The sequence below is a fragment of the Perognathus longimembris genome, chromosome 17, assembly GCF_023159225.1.
Source record: "Perognathus longimembris pacificus isolate PPM17 chromosome 17, ASM2315922v1, whole genome shotgun sequence".
NCBI lineage: Eukaryota > Metazoa > Chordata > Mammalia > Rodentia > Heteromyidae > Perognathus > Perognathus longimembris.
The window spans coordinates 38,682,124-38,697,543 of NC_063177.1; the positions used below are offsets into that span (position 1 = coordinate 38,682,124).

Genomic DNA, 15,420 nt, shown 5'->3' on the forward strand with positions numbered 1-15,420 from the left:
GACTGCAAACACTCTGGAAAGGCTCTATCCTTGGACTTAAACTTTAGCATTTTCTTATTGCTTAGCAGCAATCATTGACCACAGCCAGATCCAAATGGGCAATCAGGTGGTTCTTGTATGTGTGTGCACGCGCGTGCACGCGCACTACTCCTGGGACAAGAATTCAGGGCCTAGGCACTGTCCCTGAGCTCTCTTTTCTCAAGGTTAGCACTCTACCTCTTGAGCCACCACTCCACATGGTTAATTGAAGGTAAGAGTCTCAGGGACCTTCCTGCCTGGTCCAGCTTCCAGCCACAATCCTCAGGTGTCAGCCTCCTAAGTAGCTAGGATTACAGGAGTGAGCCACCCGCTCCCAGCTATCCATAATAACAGAATCCCCTACTTCCATCACACACTTTATGACTTACAAAGGACTTTTGTATCTACTGTCCTCTCAAATCCTGTCACACAAATGGTGATCCTGTCCATGTTTCAGAATGAATAAAGCAGGGAAATTTCAAAGAGGCAAAGTTGATTTCATGCAAGACAGTGCAGCTACACAGGGGCACTGGCAGGACTCTTACCAAAAAAAGTAGTCTTTTCCACTAAACAGAAGTGTATGTGGGATTATGTACTGATACTGCCTGGAATTACTTGCTTTGTTTGCTTCAACGGTAACTATTGTCTGTACTGCTTGTCACCAGCTAGCCATGTTAAGGAGATTAATCTTGTGTTGAAGAAGTTAAAGGGAATGCTAGTGGGTGCTTTCCACTGACCTCATCCATCTCCTCCAGCCATCCCACTCCCAGCGAGCCATGGTGGCCCCCTTTCTAATCTTGGTAATCAACTGTGGTTAGATGCTGAGCCTAACTCCTCGACAGGAGAGACAGTTTGGATTGAGATGAAAACCTAGCAAACTGTCCTACACGGTGTGCCTGCCAAGCTCTGGATAGAGTAATGGCATTGCACTCTTTTGCACAAAAGTAAATTGCCTTGACAAGACCTCCTGTTAGCACTGTGTGTCTATTCATTTCTGACACCAGAGAGCTGTGCATTTCTAACTCTCTCCCCGCCTTCAAGCAGGACACAAGAAAGGGAGTTCTTCCCTCCAAATTCCTGCTGGACTCTGAGCTGGGCTGGAGGGAAAACCCTAGTCCTGGGTAGGTGAAATGGGCTCTTCCTTGCCTAGCTCCCCAGCAAGCCAGGCAGCACCCAAGTGCAGAGCACAGTGTAGCATTGTCTCATAGGTGGAAGGATATTGTCTTTCCCTCTGAAAGAAAAATAACCAGACCTAGATCAGCCAGAGCTCATTAAAGCCTCTGCAGACATGGCGGCCCCAGCAATTAACACAACTGAACAATCACTCGTCCATCACTCCAGGGTAAGGGAGGGCTGGACCCCAGCCAGATCTCTTCCTGCACCCTCACTTTCCTCCAGAAACCCTTACAGTAGCTTTCTGTCCACTCCCTGATCCAGGCTAGGAGCAGCCGCCTGCCTGTTATTAGCTGCCCTGGTCACAAATACAAATTCCTTGACTGTAGTCTAGACCCCTACTGTGAGCTCCAGATCTGGGACAGCCTTACAAGAACTGAGCTCTGGCTCCAGAGAGTGTCAGTTTCTGTCCTTTGCCCAGTGTAGCCAGACAAATATCTCTGGCATCTCTGGCATGGGGCTGGACTTCCTTGAGATGGGGCGGGTCTTCCTTGAGATGGGGCCCTTGAAGCCCAGTGGAAAGAGCCTGGGTGAGTTCCTTCTCTGCTTGTGACTCACCCCCTTGATGCCAGATTATTCCTAATTGTCATTAGAGCTAGTAACACTGACCCCCAGCCCCAGGGCCCATGATGAGAGTTTACTGACACATAGGTAAGGAAATCCCCACAAATGTTAGATCCCACTCACACTTCCCCTGCCCTCCAAAGAGATAACAAGGACAGGGCACACCAATATGAGCCCCTAGCGATTCAACTTCAAGCCCCTTCTTTCCCATTGACCTGGTGGACAGCTTCACGGTAATGATGTCTCCTCTCTCTGAGCCTCCATCTACCAATCAGAAAAGTGGAAATAACATCCAGCCTGGTGCAGAGATACCACAAGATGACTGACCAGGAAGGCTTTGTACAAGGAGCAGCCACGGTGGTGCAGCAACGGTGATGGGAAGAGCCACTTCCCACATACACTCTGGAACCCTCAGGTTCTTCTCAGACACAGCTTCCAGGCTAAAACAGAAATGTGTCACCGCCCTTCACACACAAAGAAAGGCTTCATTCCCCACACCCAGGCCTGTGACCCAGTCACCTGCCACACCTGTGTGTATATAGGACCAGACCCCACCCTCAGCCACATTTTAGGGGCCCCTGCAGCAGAGGAGAGGTTTCAGCTGTGGCAGTAAAGGCTTTCACGAGCAGGGACAGAACCTCTGAGCAATCTGAGCCTAGGAGTAAAATCTGGTATCTGCCACTAGTTCGCAAATCTTCCTGGGAAGCCAGGGAAGGGAGGGGGTGGTGGGAAAGTGAGGCGTCTCTGAGTCCTACAGAAGAAAGCAGGAAGTAGCACCTCCTTCAAGATCTGGACACAGGACAGCCCCTGCTCAATGGTATCCCAGACATCAGCAGGAGAATGTGAATCAGGACTCACTCCCCCCCCCCAACCCCCCATGGCTCCAAGAGGCTTAGCCTGAGCCCTCAGCCAAGCAAAGGTCCCTGGTTTATGAGCCTCCTTTATCTTGAATTGGCCTCAGCTCTTCCAGGCTAAGCTGTAAATCACAGAGGCAGGACTAAACTATAAACCACAAGGGCAGGACTGTCCCCACCCAGGGACAAATTTGTACCAGGAAGCTGGGACTTCATTCCTTTGCTAGCTAGCCTAGGGCAGCCCAGAACAAGCCAGGTTGGGGGAGTCAGCCCAGGAGGTCTGGGTCACAGCTGGGTCACATTCCAGGCTCTGGGCCCAGGTACAGGCTAGTGGGTATAATGGGCTTTTTTTTTTTTTTCCAGGACCACCTAGGAATGGATGAAGGTGTTAATGCATGCCCCAAGACACACACCAACAAGGACACACTCTCTAGTCTTGGATTACACAGTGGAATGACACTGAAGTCCAGGTTTGGTTAAGGTGGAGAAATCTACCAGACTCTGGTACTGAGCCTTCCTATGGAGGAAGCCTTGCCCAAATGTCAACTCAGCAGCCGGGCTGGCAGTATGGGCTGTGGATCAGGAAACTTGTTCTGGTTGTCATGTAATTGCTATGTGGCCTTGGACATGTCCTGAACCTCCTTGACTCTGTTCCCTACTCTATAAAAGGCAGCTTGTACTACCTTTCAGTTGTTTTCATTAAATGGCACATAGATGATATTCAATATATAATCTGCACACACGCACACACACACGCGCACACACACCAGTGAGCAAGGAAATGTGAAGGATGGAAAACTCCATCTAGAAAGTTTCACACCCCATTTTGCCATGAGCAGTTACATAGGCAAGGCCCCCTCTCTCACCTCTCAAAACCTTAGTTTACCTCTCTGCAAAATGGGTGCCGCGCAAAGTATCGAAACTGTAAGGAACAAGTTAGATCAATGAAGACCTGGTACAAATAGAAGTTACTACAGCTTCCCTCTCCTGAGACAAAATGAACTCAGGTCCCAATAAAACCTCAACAGGGCCAGGGCCTGATCCATCTCTCCATGGATAACAAATAAACCAAACAACTTCCTCCCTTGGGCTACCACATTTTATTTGGCAGGTCAGAGGATGAGTCGGGACTATGGGTCCCCAAAGACTCTCCCTGTAGGGGGGCAGATGCTCAGGAATCTGCCCACTCAGAAACCCTTGGAGCCAGACACGTTATTGTAGTGGGCGTCCTGGCCCTCGAGCAGATTGCGGTAGGTGGCAATCTCCTGCTCCAGCCGAGACTTGATGCCCAAGAGCTGCTGGTATTCCTGGTTCTGCCTCTCGGTGTCAGCACGCACGTTACTCAGCTGAGCTTCCAACATGCTTATCTTTGCCTGGATCTGCGCCAGCTGGGCCCCATAACGGGCCTCTGTCTCCTCCAGCGTGCCTTCCAGGGCTGCTTTCTAAGGAGAGAGAGAAAGGGGGCATGATTTGGCAGAGACTGGTTCAGAGAGAACGGGGACACACAGCCACCAAAGCTGCAAGGGTACAAGTGTGCCACCCTTGGGGGTTGAACGTACCATGCTGAGTTGGGACTGCACCTCAATCTCAAGACCCTGGAGGGTGCGTCGCAGGTCTGTGACCTCAGACTTGTGCACCTGGAGCTGCTCCGTGTGGACAGCAACCTCCTGGTTCAGCTCCTCTGTCTGTGACAAAAGCACAGGAAAAGAAAAGGCACTGGGCCCAGGCATTTGGCAGAGCAGGGGAAGGCATCAAGCCCTCTCTCCTTGCCATTCCCCCAAAAGGCCTCTGGGTCTGGGGCATACCTGAGTGATGAACCGGGCTTCAGCATCCTTCCGGTTCTTCTCAGCCATGATCTCATACTGGCTTCTCATGTCACTCAGGACCTTGGCTAGGTCGGGGCCCGGAGTAGAATCTACCTCCACACTGACCTGGCCACCCACTTGGCCCCTCAGGGCACTCATTTCCTGGAAAGACACAGTAGAAATAGACATGTCAGGGCCCAGAGACGGTTGGGTCTCAGCCAGGTGACTTCCCCCTCCCTCAGAGTCAAAGGGAGCTGGTTAGTACTCGGAGGTCTATGAGCCAGCACTGAGAAGTGGACTAGGAGGTCATGATCCTCTGCTGGGCTCCTGGGAGCCATTATGGGCACCTAGGGCCAAGCTGAAGCCACACCAAGTATAGCCATGACAGAAGGCCAAACTTGACCCACCTCCTCATGGTTCTTCTTCAGGTAGGCCAGCTCCTCCTTTAGGCCTTCAATCTGCATCTCCAGGTCAGTCCTGGCCAGGGTCAGCTCATCTAGCACCTTGCGCAGCCCATTGATGTCGGCCTCCACACTCAAGCGCAGGGCCTGTTCAGTCTCAAACCTTTTGGAGAAAATAGGAGTTAAGCCAGAGCTGGCTGTGTACTTCTGATGATATTGCCCTTCCCGGGGATTCGGGAGTCTGTAGGAGACTTGCTTCAGGCCTGCTGGGAGTGGGTGAGGGCAGAGCCCAGTCCCCCGTAAAGGACTGAGGCTCCCCACTGGCTTCCACAGCCCCCAAAGCAGACACTTACTTAGTTCGGAAGTCATCTGCAGCCAGACGGGCATTGTCGATCTGCAGGACAATCCTGGAGTTCTCAATGGTGGCACCATGAATCTGGAAGGGAGAAGGCAAGGGGGTTGGCACCATTTGGGCAGAGCAGCACTGTCCACTCACTTTCTTCCCAGAAGATGGGGAAGACATGAATTCACTCCCTCTCCCTAGCACCTGCTCCTTTGGCCTGCTCTCTGGAAGGCCTTGGAATCAGTCCATGCCCATGAACTGGAGCAGGAGGGCATGCTGAGGAGGAAGTTGGCAGAAGAGTAAGCCTGAGGGAAAGGGGGAGGTATCCTTGAGACCTATGCCCAACAAAAATTAAAATGACCTGAAGGAGGCCTATGGATCTCTCGCTGAACATCTACTTTACACCTCACCCTGTAGAGCAAGTGGATCCTTGTTGCCAGATCAGTGGAGGCCCACCTTACAAAGATGGAAATCTTCTGAGTTCACCCCAATCCAAAGACTAACTTCAGGTTGTAATCATATCATCCAGCTGGCCACTCAAGAGGGTACTTGGGCTCAAGGTATTTCAAAGAACAAGTCTCAAATAATTAGTCACACATGTCACCAGATAGTAATTTGCCTATTTTTAAATGAAACATGGAAAATATAAAACTCAGACAGGGATTACCCCCACAATAGGGTAAAAACTGTTGCAAGGCACTGGTGGCTCACACCTGTAATCCTAACTACTCAAGAGGCTGAGCTCTGGGCTGGGAATATGGCCTAGTGGCAAGAGTGCTTGCCTCGTATACAATGAGGCCCTGGGTTCGATTCCTCAGCACCACATATACAGAAAATGGCCAGAAGTGGCGCTGTGGCTCAAGTGGCAGAGTGCTAGCCTTGAGCAAAAAGAAGCCAGGGACAGTGCTCAGGCCCTGAGTTCACGGCCTAGGACTGGCCAAAAAAAAAAAAAAAGAGGCTGAGCTCTAAGGATCTTGGCTCAAAGCCAGCCCAGGTAGACAAATCTGTGAGACTCTTATTTCCAATTAACCAGCAAAATTCCAGAAATAGGTGTGGCTTAAGTGGTAGACTACTAGCCTTGAATGAATGAGCCAAGCAGAACTTGAGACCCTGAGTTCAAGCCTCAGTACTGTCACACACACACACACACACACACACACACACACACACGAGAAAAATGTGTGTGTGTATGTGTGTGGAAGATCCAAGAACAGGAGAAAGGAGGTGTAAGACATATGATATTCTCACTATATGTCACAACTTACGAATTGCAAAATGCGCTATTCTAGCACATCCCCAAGTCACTTACTTCCCTCTTGTGGGTAGGAATCTATAAGCCCCCAGAACTCAGGAGTCTGTAGGGGCTTGCTGCAGGCCTGCTGGGAGTGGGTGAAACCCACTGCACATTCCTCTTGTTGTGTATACATTTCTCCAAGGAAGAAATGTTTCCTGATTCACCCAGGCCTCCTAAGGCTCTAATCTTGTGTAGCTCTGACCACAAGAAACTGCTCTGGTACCTGGTCCTGGATGGCAGAGGTTCCTTCACTAAAGCAAACACGGGAGTGATGGCCAGCCCAGGGCTGGCTTTCCCGTTCCTTCAAGAACTCTGGCCTAAGCCTGTGTAGCCCAGGGCAGAAGAGGAAGGAGAGGAAGCCAGAGCTAAATAAAAACTAGACCTGCTCAGCCAAAGAAGAAGAATGGGGTAGAGGTTGGTGGCAGTCACCCCTGGGGCAGGTCTGATCTAGGGTGGACCAGAACATTTGCCTTTCCCCCCACCCACCCACCCACCCACACACCCCTACCCGCACATACCCCTACCCCCACACACCAGGCCAAACCTTTGCACCTCCCAGCTGAGGTTAAGCCCAGAGCAGCACCTCCCAAGCTGTGGATTATCCCCTCCCAGTCTACAAACCCACCTTTCTCCCCCGTCGGGGCCAGGCCTGAACCCTGCACACCCTCCCCTCCCTGCTACTTCTCCAGGCCCGCCCACCTGCACCACCTAATTCCCCTCCCCTATCCTTCCTCCGTGGCCTCAGGCTTCTCTCCTGCCCTGCCCAGCGAGCACTCCCAAGCCCTAAGAGGCCCCTTGCCGCCTGGCACCCCAACCCTGTCTCACACCCCAGGCCCTCCCAGCAACAGGTGCACTACCGGTGGCCCAGCTGGCACCCACCTTGTCCCGCAGGTCCTCGATGGTCTTGAAGTAGTGGCTGTAGTCGCGGGAGGGGCCAGGCCCCTGCTTCTGGTACCAGTCGCGGATCTTCGCCTCCAGGTCCGTGTTGGCCTGCTCCAGGGCGCGCACCTTGTCCAGGTAGGAGGCCAGGCGGTCGTTGAGGTTCTGCATGGCGATCTTCTCGTTGCCTGCCAACAGCCCATCGGACACAGCCAGGGCACTACCGTAACCCCCACCATAGCCCCCACCATAGCCCCCGGAGGACGATGACACCAAGCGAGCGGAGGACACGGACACGCCTCGGCCGCCTGAGCCCCCGTGGATGCTGGGCGCACGGAAGGCGCCCCCAGCCCCAAAGCGCAGCGAGCTGCCCCCCAAGCCCCCGAAGGACGAGGTGGCCGAGGACTGTCGGTAGCTGTAGGTGGTAGTCATGGCGTGGTGGCTGAGCAGCAGGGCCTCCGGAGCGACAGTCGACAGCGGCTGGGGGAATGACAAGGTCCTCACCTCGGGCCTTTTATGCTGGAGGACAGGTGGGGCTGCCGGAGGTCAGGAGTGGCTATCTGAGCCCAGGGGAGTTTACTGCCCTCTCCCCATTGGTCCGTTCCTGGTTAGCTCTGCCCTCAACTCTCTCCACCCCCACCACCCCAGGAACCAGAGGCCCTGGCCTTCCCCAGAGCTGCCCCAGCCCAGCCCGCTGGGAAGCTACCCCCCTTTCTGGCTCTTCACACACACACACACACACACACACACACACACACACACACACACACTCCTACCCCCAGTCACCATTCTGACCCTTGCCCTGTTAAGAGAAAGGCTCCAGGAATCAGTTTCTTGAGATTACACAGGTCCCCACTTGTGATATAAAAAAAAAAAAAACACGAATAGAACTCCCCCAAATATTTTTACTAGATTCCCACACACCCTTGGGACCCACCTCCCCGGGAGAAGGGAGGGTGATCCCTCCCCCACCCCATCCCCCCAGCTCCCCTTGAGGCCCTTATAACAAAGGCCATTTTCTGGATAAGTTGTGCCCAGAGCTGCCCCTCCCTGCCATAGCCAAACAATGCCCCCAAGTCCACAATAGTCACCTGGAAGCAGCTGCTGGGAGCAGTTCTGGCAGCTGGCCTGGCTGGGGCACACACTCCCAAGCTTAAGCCTGACACAGCTCAGAACAATCTCCACCTACCACCCCCTAGGGCAGCCACATCCCCTCCAGCTCCCAGAGGAGAGTTCCTTTCAGCCTGGCATTTATTCCACTACATTCATGTTCCCAAGATGGGGAGTTTGAGCCAGGAAGAGGCAGGGAATCTGCCCATAAGGCATTTCACACCTGCTCCCCACAGACAGAAATAGGATGGAATTGTGAACTCTGAGAGTGTCTTTGTGAGAAGCCTCCTCCTCCTCCTCCCTTCTCCTCCCTCTCCAACAGGGGGAGAGGTAGAGGTAGGAGAGACAGGAAACCAAACCAATGAGCTAACTCCAGCAACACACAAGTGCCTGGACATATAGTGAGTTTCCATAATACAGGAAGGAGCCCCTCCTTCCACACACAGCAGCCAGTCTGTGTTCATACTCAGTGACACTTTGGCTCCTCATCTTGCCTGGCCCAAATGCTGCTCTATACCAGCATCATCCAGCTCCCCGTCCCTAACCTCACCTGTCATTAGAATTGTCCCTATAATTCCTTCTTATCTTGATGTCAGAGCAGTTTTCCAGTTTCAGGACAGAATCCCTGTGCCTCCGAGAGGGTATTAGGGAAATGGGACACTCACTCCTTGATTCCAGGCCTCAGTTTCCCCCTGTGAAATGAGAGCTAGTCTAGCTCTGTCCTCCTCTGTGAACCAATGAAGACTTGTCCTTGGCCTCTGAAACCTCAATCCCAGCAAACTGTCTTCTAGCCATCATTTTTCCCCAGAAAGAAAGCAGGAAACCACACACACTCAGCCCCAACCATAACCCACTCAGGAGCAACCCTCAGCTACCCAGGAAGGAGGACACAGAGCTGGTGTGGGGAGCTCAATGCCTGCCATGAAAACAGGGTGCGGCTGGGCCTTCTGCAAAGGCTGTAGCCTCCAGGCTTGGTCTGCTATGAGTCACTCCTTATCTGGCCCAAAGGAAAAGGCCTGCTCCCTGAGGAGGGGTAGAGGGGGGAAGGGAGGAGGAGGAATGGCCAGATGGTTGCTATACATTAAGCATCACTGACTTTCTGGACTGATGGGGAGATCTGGAAAGTGACTTTGTTTGGAGAAACGCATCTGCCCCAAAGATTAAGGTGATTAAGGGGTCCCGAGTTGCAGCAACTTCAGAGGAGCTTAGAGCCCCAGCTTCCTGACCCTTTTCAGATCTCCCTGATACATCACAGCAACCCAGTGGAAAGTGTGCTTTACCTCTGTTTACAGATGAGGAAACAGCACTGGCTGTGACTTGCCACAAAGGTCCACCCAGCCAGTAGCATCATATTTAGGCTTTCAACCTCTTGACCCTGAGTCACACGGCCTGGGCTCCTGAATATGACAGAGGCTCTGAAGAACTCTTCAGCCCCCACCCCCACCCCAAACAAATCTTTAGGGTCCCTCTCCTCCCAAATTCTTGTGCCAACTCCAGGAGAATTCCTTCCCAAACTGGACTGTAGCATTGTTCTGGAAAGAATAGCCTGCTCCTCCCCCCTCCCATCCTCCCGCCCCCACCACGACCATACTAACAGTGCCTAGTCAGGAACCATATGGCACTTGGCACCTTCTCTGCCATATCAGTAGCTCAGGAGGACAGGCTGCACAGTCTTGCACCTCCTTATCTCCCCACAGAGGTGGAACTGAAAGTCTCAGCTCTGTTCCCATTCAGTAAACAGAGTGCCCACCACCGGGCGTCCTCTGGCTTCAAGAGGGCAGAAATCAGTGGTGGAGCTCCTTTCCAAAGCCCAGATCTCCAGGCTGGGGGACCAGGCAGCATCGGAGGGACAAACAGGGTAAGACTCAGGAATCAGAGGATCTGATCTAAGCCAAGGAAGTGCCAAAAGCCCCGTAGCTCCCAGCTAGGCACAGTTGGTGAGGAGAGGAGCATAATATTCTTTCCTACAATCCAGTCTGGGGCAGAATGCATTCCAGGGAAAGAAATCCTTAGCTGGGCACTGGCAGCTCATACCTGTAATCCTAGCTACCTGAGGCTTGCTTCCAGAGGACCATGGTTCAAAGCCAGTCTGAATGGACAAATCTGTAAGACTCTATGTCCAATTAATCAGCAAAAAAAAATCCAGAAGTAGAGCTGTGGCTCAAGTGGTAGAACACCAGCCAAAAAGCTAAGGGACAGCACCCAGGCCCTAAGTTCAAGGCCAGTACTGGCACCAAAAACAAAGAAAGAAAGAAAACCTTGTCCTATAAAGACAGACACTGCTTTCTAAAACTTCCTTTCTAGGCTTCACAATGCACAGGGCCAGAGGCCATGAAGGCATACATCTCCCATTTGAAAAAGGAAGATGATGAGGCTGGGAATATAGCCTAGTGGCAAGAGCACTTGCCTCGTATACATGAAGCCCTGGGTTCGATTCCCCAGCACCACATATATAGAAAATGGCCAGAAGTGGCACTGTGGCTCAAGTGGCAGAGTGCTAGCCTTGAGCAAAAGGAAGCCAGGGACAGTGCTCAGGCCCTGAGTTCCAGGCCCAGGACTGGCCACAAAAAAAAAAAAAAAAAAAAAAAGAAAGAAAGAAAGAAAAAGGAAGATGATGGTGGTGATGGTAATGAGGACTTACTTCATAGGATTGTGCCAAAGAATAAAATGAGATGGTGCTTGTAAAAGGATTGGTCAATGTGGGGCAAATAATTGTCCTCAAGCAACATTGTTATTATGTTACCACATAATATTATAGGTGTTATATAATAGGTGTTATTATCGTTAGAATTACAAAAACTCTTCTTTCACTTTTTTTAAGTAGTATTTCTCTCAATGTATGAGATCATCGAATTTTCTGTCTGGTAAGAACTCTTACAGGTCCCATGGTAGTTGCTCACCCCTGTAACCCCAGCACTGAGGAGGCTGAGATCTGAGGATTGTAGTTCAAAACCAGCCCTGGGGCAGAAAAATTCCATGTGACTCTTCCAAGTAACCAGTAAAACGTTGGAAGTGGAGGTATGGTTCGAGGGATTGAGTGCCAGGCTTTAGTGAAAGAGCCAAGCAAGAACTCTTATTCCGGGCTGGGACTATGGCCTAGTGGCAAGAGTGCTTGCCTCCTACACATGAAGGTCTCGGTTCGATTCCCCAGGAAAATGGCCAGAAGGGGCGCTGTGGCTCGGGTGGCGGAGTGCTAGCCTTGAGCAGGAAGAAGCCAGGGACAGTGCTGAGTCCAAGGCCCAGGACTGGCCAAAAAAAAAAAAGAAGAACTCTTAAGCCTCTCAGTCCAAGTCCCAGGACTGGCAACAAATAAATAAAAAAGGATTCCTGCTGGACGGTGCCTTCACCTGAATGCCAGGGGCCATCAGCAGGAAGTCCCCAGGGGCCTTTCCACGCTTTCTTCCATTCACCACATGTGTTCCAGGCCCCTTCTTCCACACCAGGTGTGTTGCTAGGTGCTGAGACACAGAAACAAACACAAGCATTTCCTGTCTCTCAGAGGCTGACCCACAGTCTGGAGGGGATAACAGGGACTTACTAGTGTTGACAAAATGGAGCAGACTAGGTGGCTATCTTCACATTCACTCCTGCCTATATATAACTCTGCTAAGATGACAGCTAAGGTGTGTTTAAAGGGAATAAAAGATCAGAAAGGTCCTCACCTAGCAGGAAGAGAGACAAAGAGCTCAAGGATGGTAATTCATGAGAAACTTACAAATTCCCAGCCTACCCTCACCCTCCCCCCACCGCTCATCCCTCAGAGAAGCTCAGAATTTGGGGAACACCCAGTACCTAAAGAGGAGAAGGGAAAATGAGCGTGGCTGGACATTTCTAGAAATAACCTCCTCCCAGATGCTCTCTCCAGCTAAGGCAGCCAGGTGCCTTCAAAGTCAGTGGATTTGCATGTCTCCAATAACTGCTAATACCACAAAGTCTGATGACTGTACACATCAGGGAAGGCACAGGTAATGAAGCCACTCCAGCCTAGGACATTGAGTTTTAGCAGGTACTTGGGAGATTTCTAAGTGTCTTCATTTTTTAATATAATTTTATTGTTATTAAGATGTTGTACAGAGGAGTTTCTTAAGTCACTGTCCCAGTTTCCTCCTTTCCATCCTCACCCACAAAGTTGTATAGTCCATTTTCCACATAGTGTTTATTGAGTATCATGATTGCATTTGTATGCCCTCCCTCCCTCCATTTCTGTGCCTCCTCCCTTGCCCTACCTCAAACAGCAAAAAGCAACAACAATAACAACAAGCAAACGCAAATGACACCTCTATCACCACCACCCCCCATATAACAACAACAAGAAAAAGTTCTAATGTCTTCATTTTTCAAAGTTCACACAGTCAATAGCTCCCCTGCTCTTATTTATAGCCCCAAAGCCCTGGAAGTTTCAGGAAAGCACAGGAAAGGATATTCTTTGAAATATGGTTTGCAGTAGTAGAAATACAGAAGCACCACTGGTTGAGGGATGGTTAAATAAGCTACATAATGTCCTTACAAGGGAAGACCAGGGCTAGAAACCAAACAGTGAGTAATGTCAATAGAGGATGTAGGAAACACTCAGAACCAGTTACTGGGGACAATAAAAGCAGTGAGAGTCAAAGGCACATAGACGGTAGATTTAGATTGGTAAATGGTTAGAAGATGACTCATTCCAACAGGTAGATTTTAATCTGGATATCAGGGAAGCTGATGGAAAGGTCATCATCAAAGGGAACCTATGCTTGATTTATGTGTCTTGTTTGCTTGTGCTGATTGCTGTTTGTTGTTTGTTTTATTTTGATGGTACTCGTGTTGCGCTCAGGTTGCACTTGCTAGGCAGGTGCTCTACTGCTGAGACAAATTTCTGCCACTTTTCTTTTGCATTGGTTATTTTGAAATAGTCTCATTTTTTTGTTTTGTTTTGTTTTTTTGGCCAGGCCCAGGCCTGAACCAAAGTATGCCAGTTTCATGCTATCTAGCAAAGTTGGGATCACAGACACACGCCCCCACAACTAGCTTCTTTTTTTTTTTTTTTTTTTTCTGCCAGTTCTGGGCCTTGGAGTCAGGGCCTGAGCACTGTCCCTGACTTCTTTTTGCTCGAGGCTAGCACTCTGCCACTTGAGCCACTGCGCCACTTCTGGCCGTTTTCTATATATGTGGTGCTGGGGAATCGAACCCAGGGCTTCATGTATACAAGGCAAGCACTCTTGCCACTAGGCCATATTCCCAGCCCAGCTAGCTTCTTCTATGGTGATAGAGTCTTGTGGATTTTTCTGGTAAGTCTGACCTAGAATCATGATCCTACAGATCCCAGCCTCTCAACATACCTAGGAGGACAGGTACATGCCTGGCTATTGGTTGAAAAGTGGTCTCGATGTATCCTCAAGTTGGCCTCAGGCCACCATCCTCCAGATCTCAGTCTCCTGCAGAGAGAAGAGGACAGGTATGAGCCGTTTGGTGTCTGATCTAGCTTAAATGTTTCTAAAAAATGTATTTATACATTATTTCTCAATGAAGGTATCTTAAGACATGCTGTACCAGTGACCTTTTCTCTCTCCTTTAGATTAGTTTATGTTAATGGTATGAAGGTGCTTCATTGTGACCGCTGACATTTCAAACCAGCTGTAGTCAATAGAGTCCTACCCTCTTCCCTCTCCACACTCACCCTGGGCATCCTAGTCTCTTGCTCATCAACTGGAAGAAACGGGGTGTTTTGAAAAGGGAAGGAGCCAGATTATAGGGAGAGGAGAAAGCTCGCACCGCAGTCCTGGGCCCTGTGGGCTCCATTCACCTGGGAAAAGAAAGCAGCAGTTGTCAAGAGAAAGTTTTGAAAGTCTCCAGGGCAAGGAAGCCTCTTCAGATCCAGGTGACTTCGACCTGGGGGGGGGGAGGGGGGGAGGGGGGGAGGAGACAATTCCTTCCCCCAGATCCCAGAGACCAGGAGCTCTGGGAGCATCTGCAATGTTCCTATCACCTCCTCCCTACTCCCACCCCACCCCTTCCATACCCACAGCAGCGGCACAGCTAGAGCTGGTGGCAAGGCAGAATGTACCCTGTGTGGGCCTGCAGCCAACAACCACTTTGACACCAGGGACCTTCTGAACCAGGGACCTTGGGGGATCATTAGGGGTGCTGGAGCAGGTGGTCACTGTGGGCCATCATGTAGCACTATCGAGTCAATAGTATTGGGGCTTATCAAGGACACAGCCCAAGCCAGGTGCCAATGGCCAGTGTCTATAATCCTTTCTACTCAAGAAGCTGAGATCTGAGAGGACCATGGTTCAAAGCCAGCCCGGAGAAGGAAAGTCTGTGAGACTCTGATCTCCAATTAACCAGCAAAAAGACAGAAGTCGGGTGGGGGGGGTGTCTCAAGTGGTAGAGCACCAGCCCAGGCCCTAGTTTAAGCCCCAGTACAGGCACACATAGAAAAAATATTTTTTTTTAAAGAAGACATACCCCTTGAGTAAGAAGCTGAAAGAAATGTAGGTACTTATCCGGCAGAGGGGTGAAGAGAGGGGCTCAGTACGTGAGGGTACCAGGGAGACTCAGCCAAGAGCTAGACTTGGCCCCGAAGATGATGGGAAAGCTAAGATATGTGACAGGATCCAAGCTACATTCAAGGAATAACCATGGGTTTGGGGTAGAGAAGGAGTTGACAGGATGAGGGAAGTGGGCATGACTTAGGGTGAGGAGATAGGCTTAGGATCTGTGAAAGGCCATTTTGGAGACAAGAGGGGCTGAAAGTAAAGGAGGGTGGGGACCAGGGGTAATTGAAAGGCCCAAGTAGGAAATACTTATCTCCTTGTATGGCTTAATGATAAACTGGAGGGACAAGAAGAGCAGAAGGACAGTGCACAGAGTGCTGCTGGGAGCCACAAAGGCCACCCAAGTCCTGGGGCATCACAGAGGAGCCAGACCCCTGCATCCTCACCCTGTCCCAAGCACCTGACTTCTCCTGAGAACCTTACTTGCTCCCTTACTAGGAAGA

General features: G+C 50.8%; 1 protein-coding gene across 1 annotated transcript; it reads right to left on the bottom strand.

Annotated features, from left to right (window-relative positions):
* Positions 1-3,690: 3,690 nt before the first annotated feature.
* Positions 3,691-9,013, bottom strand: LOC125365317 (keratin, type I cytoskeletal 19). Its single transcript, XM_048365320.1, has 7 exons — positions 8,992-9,013; positions 7,332-7,867; positions 5,169-5,251; positions 4,822-4,978; positions 4,415-4,576; positions 4,169-4,294; positions 3,691-4,051 (listed from the first exon to the last, which is right to left on the bottom strand). The coding sequence occupies exons 1-7, from the start codon at positions 8,996-8,998 to the stop codon at positions 3,797-3,799; spliced, it is 1,326 nt and encodes a 441-aa protein (XP_048221277.1). The 5' UTR covers positions 8,999-9,013; the 3' UTR covers positions 3,691-3,796.
* Positions 9,014-15,420: the final 6,407 nt, after the last annotated feature.

Coding starts and splice junctions, on each gene's coding strand:
- LOC125365317 (XM_048365320.1), bottom strand. Junction 5,252..7,331: donor TCGAGGACCTGCGGGACAAG/GTGGGTGCCAGC, acceptor TCTCCCTTCCAG/ATTCATGGTGCCACCATTGA. Junction 4,295..4,414: donor AAGCCCGGTTCATCACTCAG/GTATGCCCCAGA, acceptor CTTTTGTCACAG/ACAGAGGAGCTGAACCAGGA.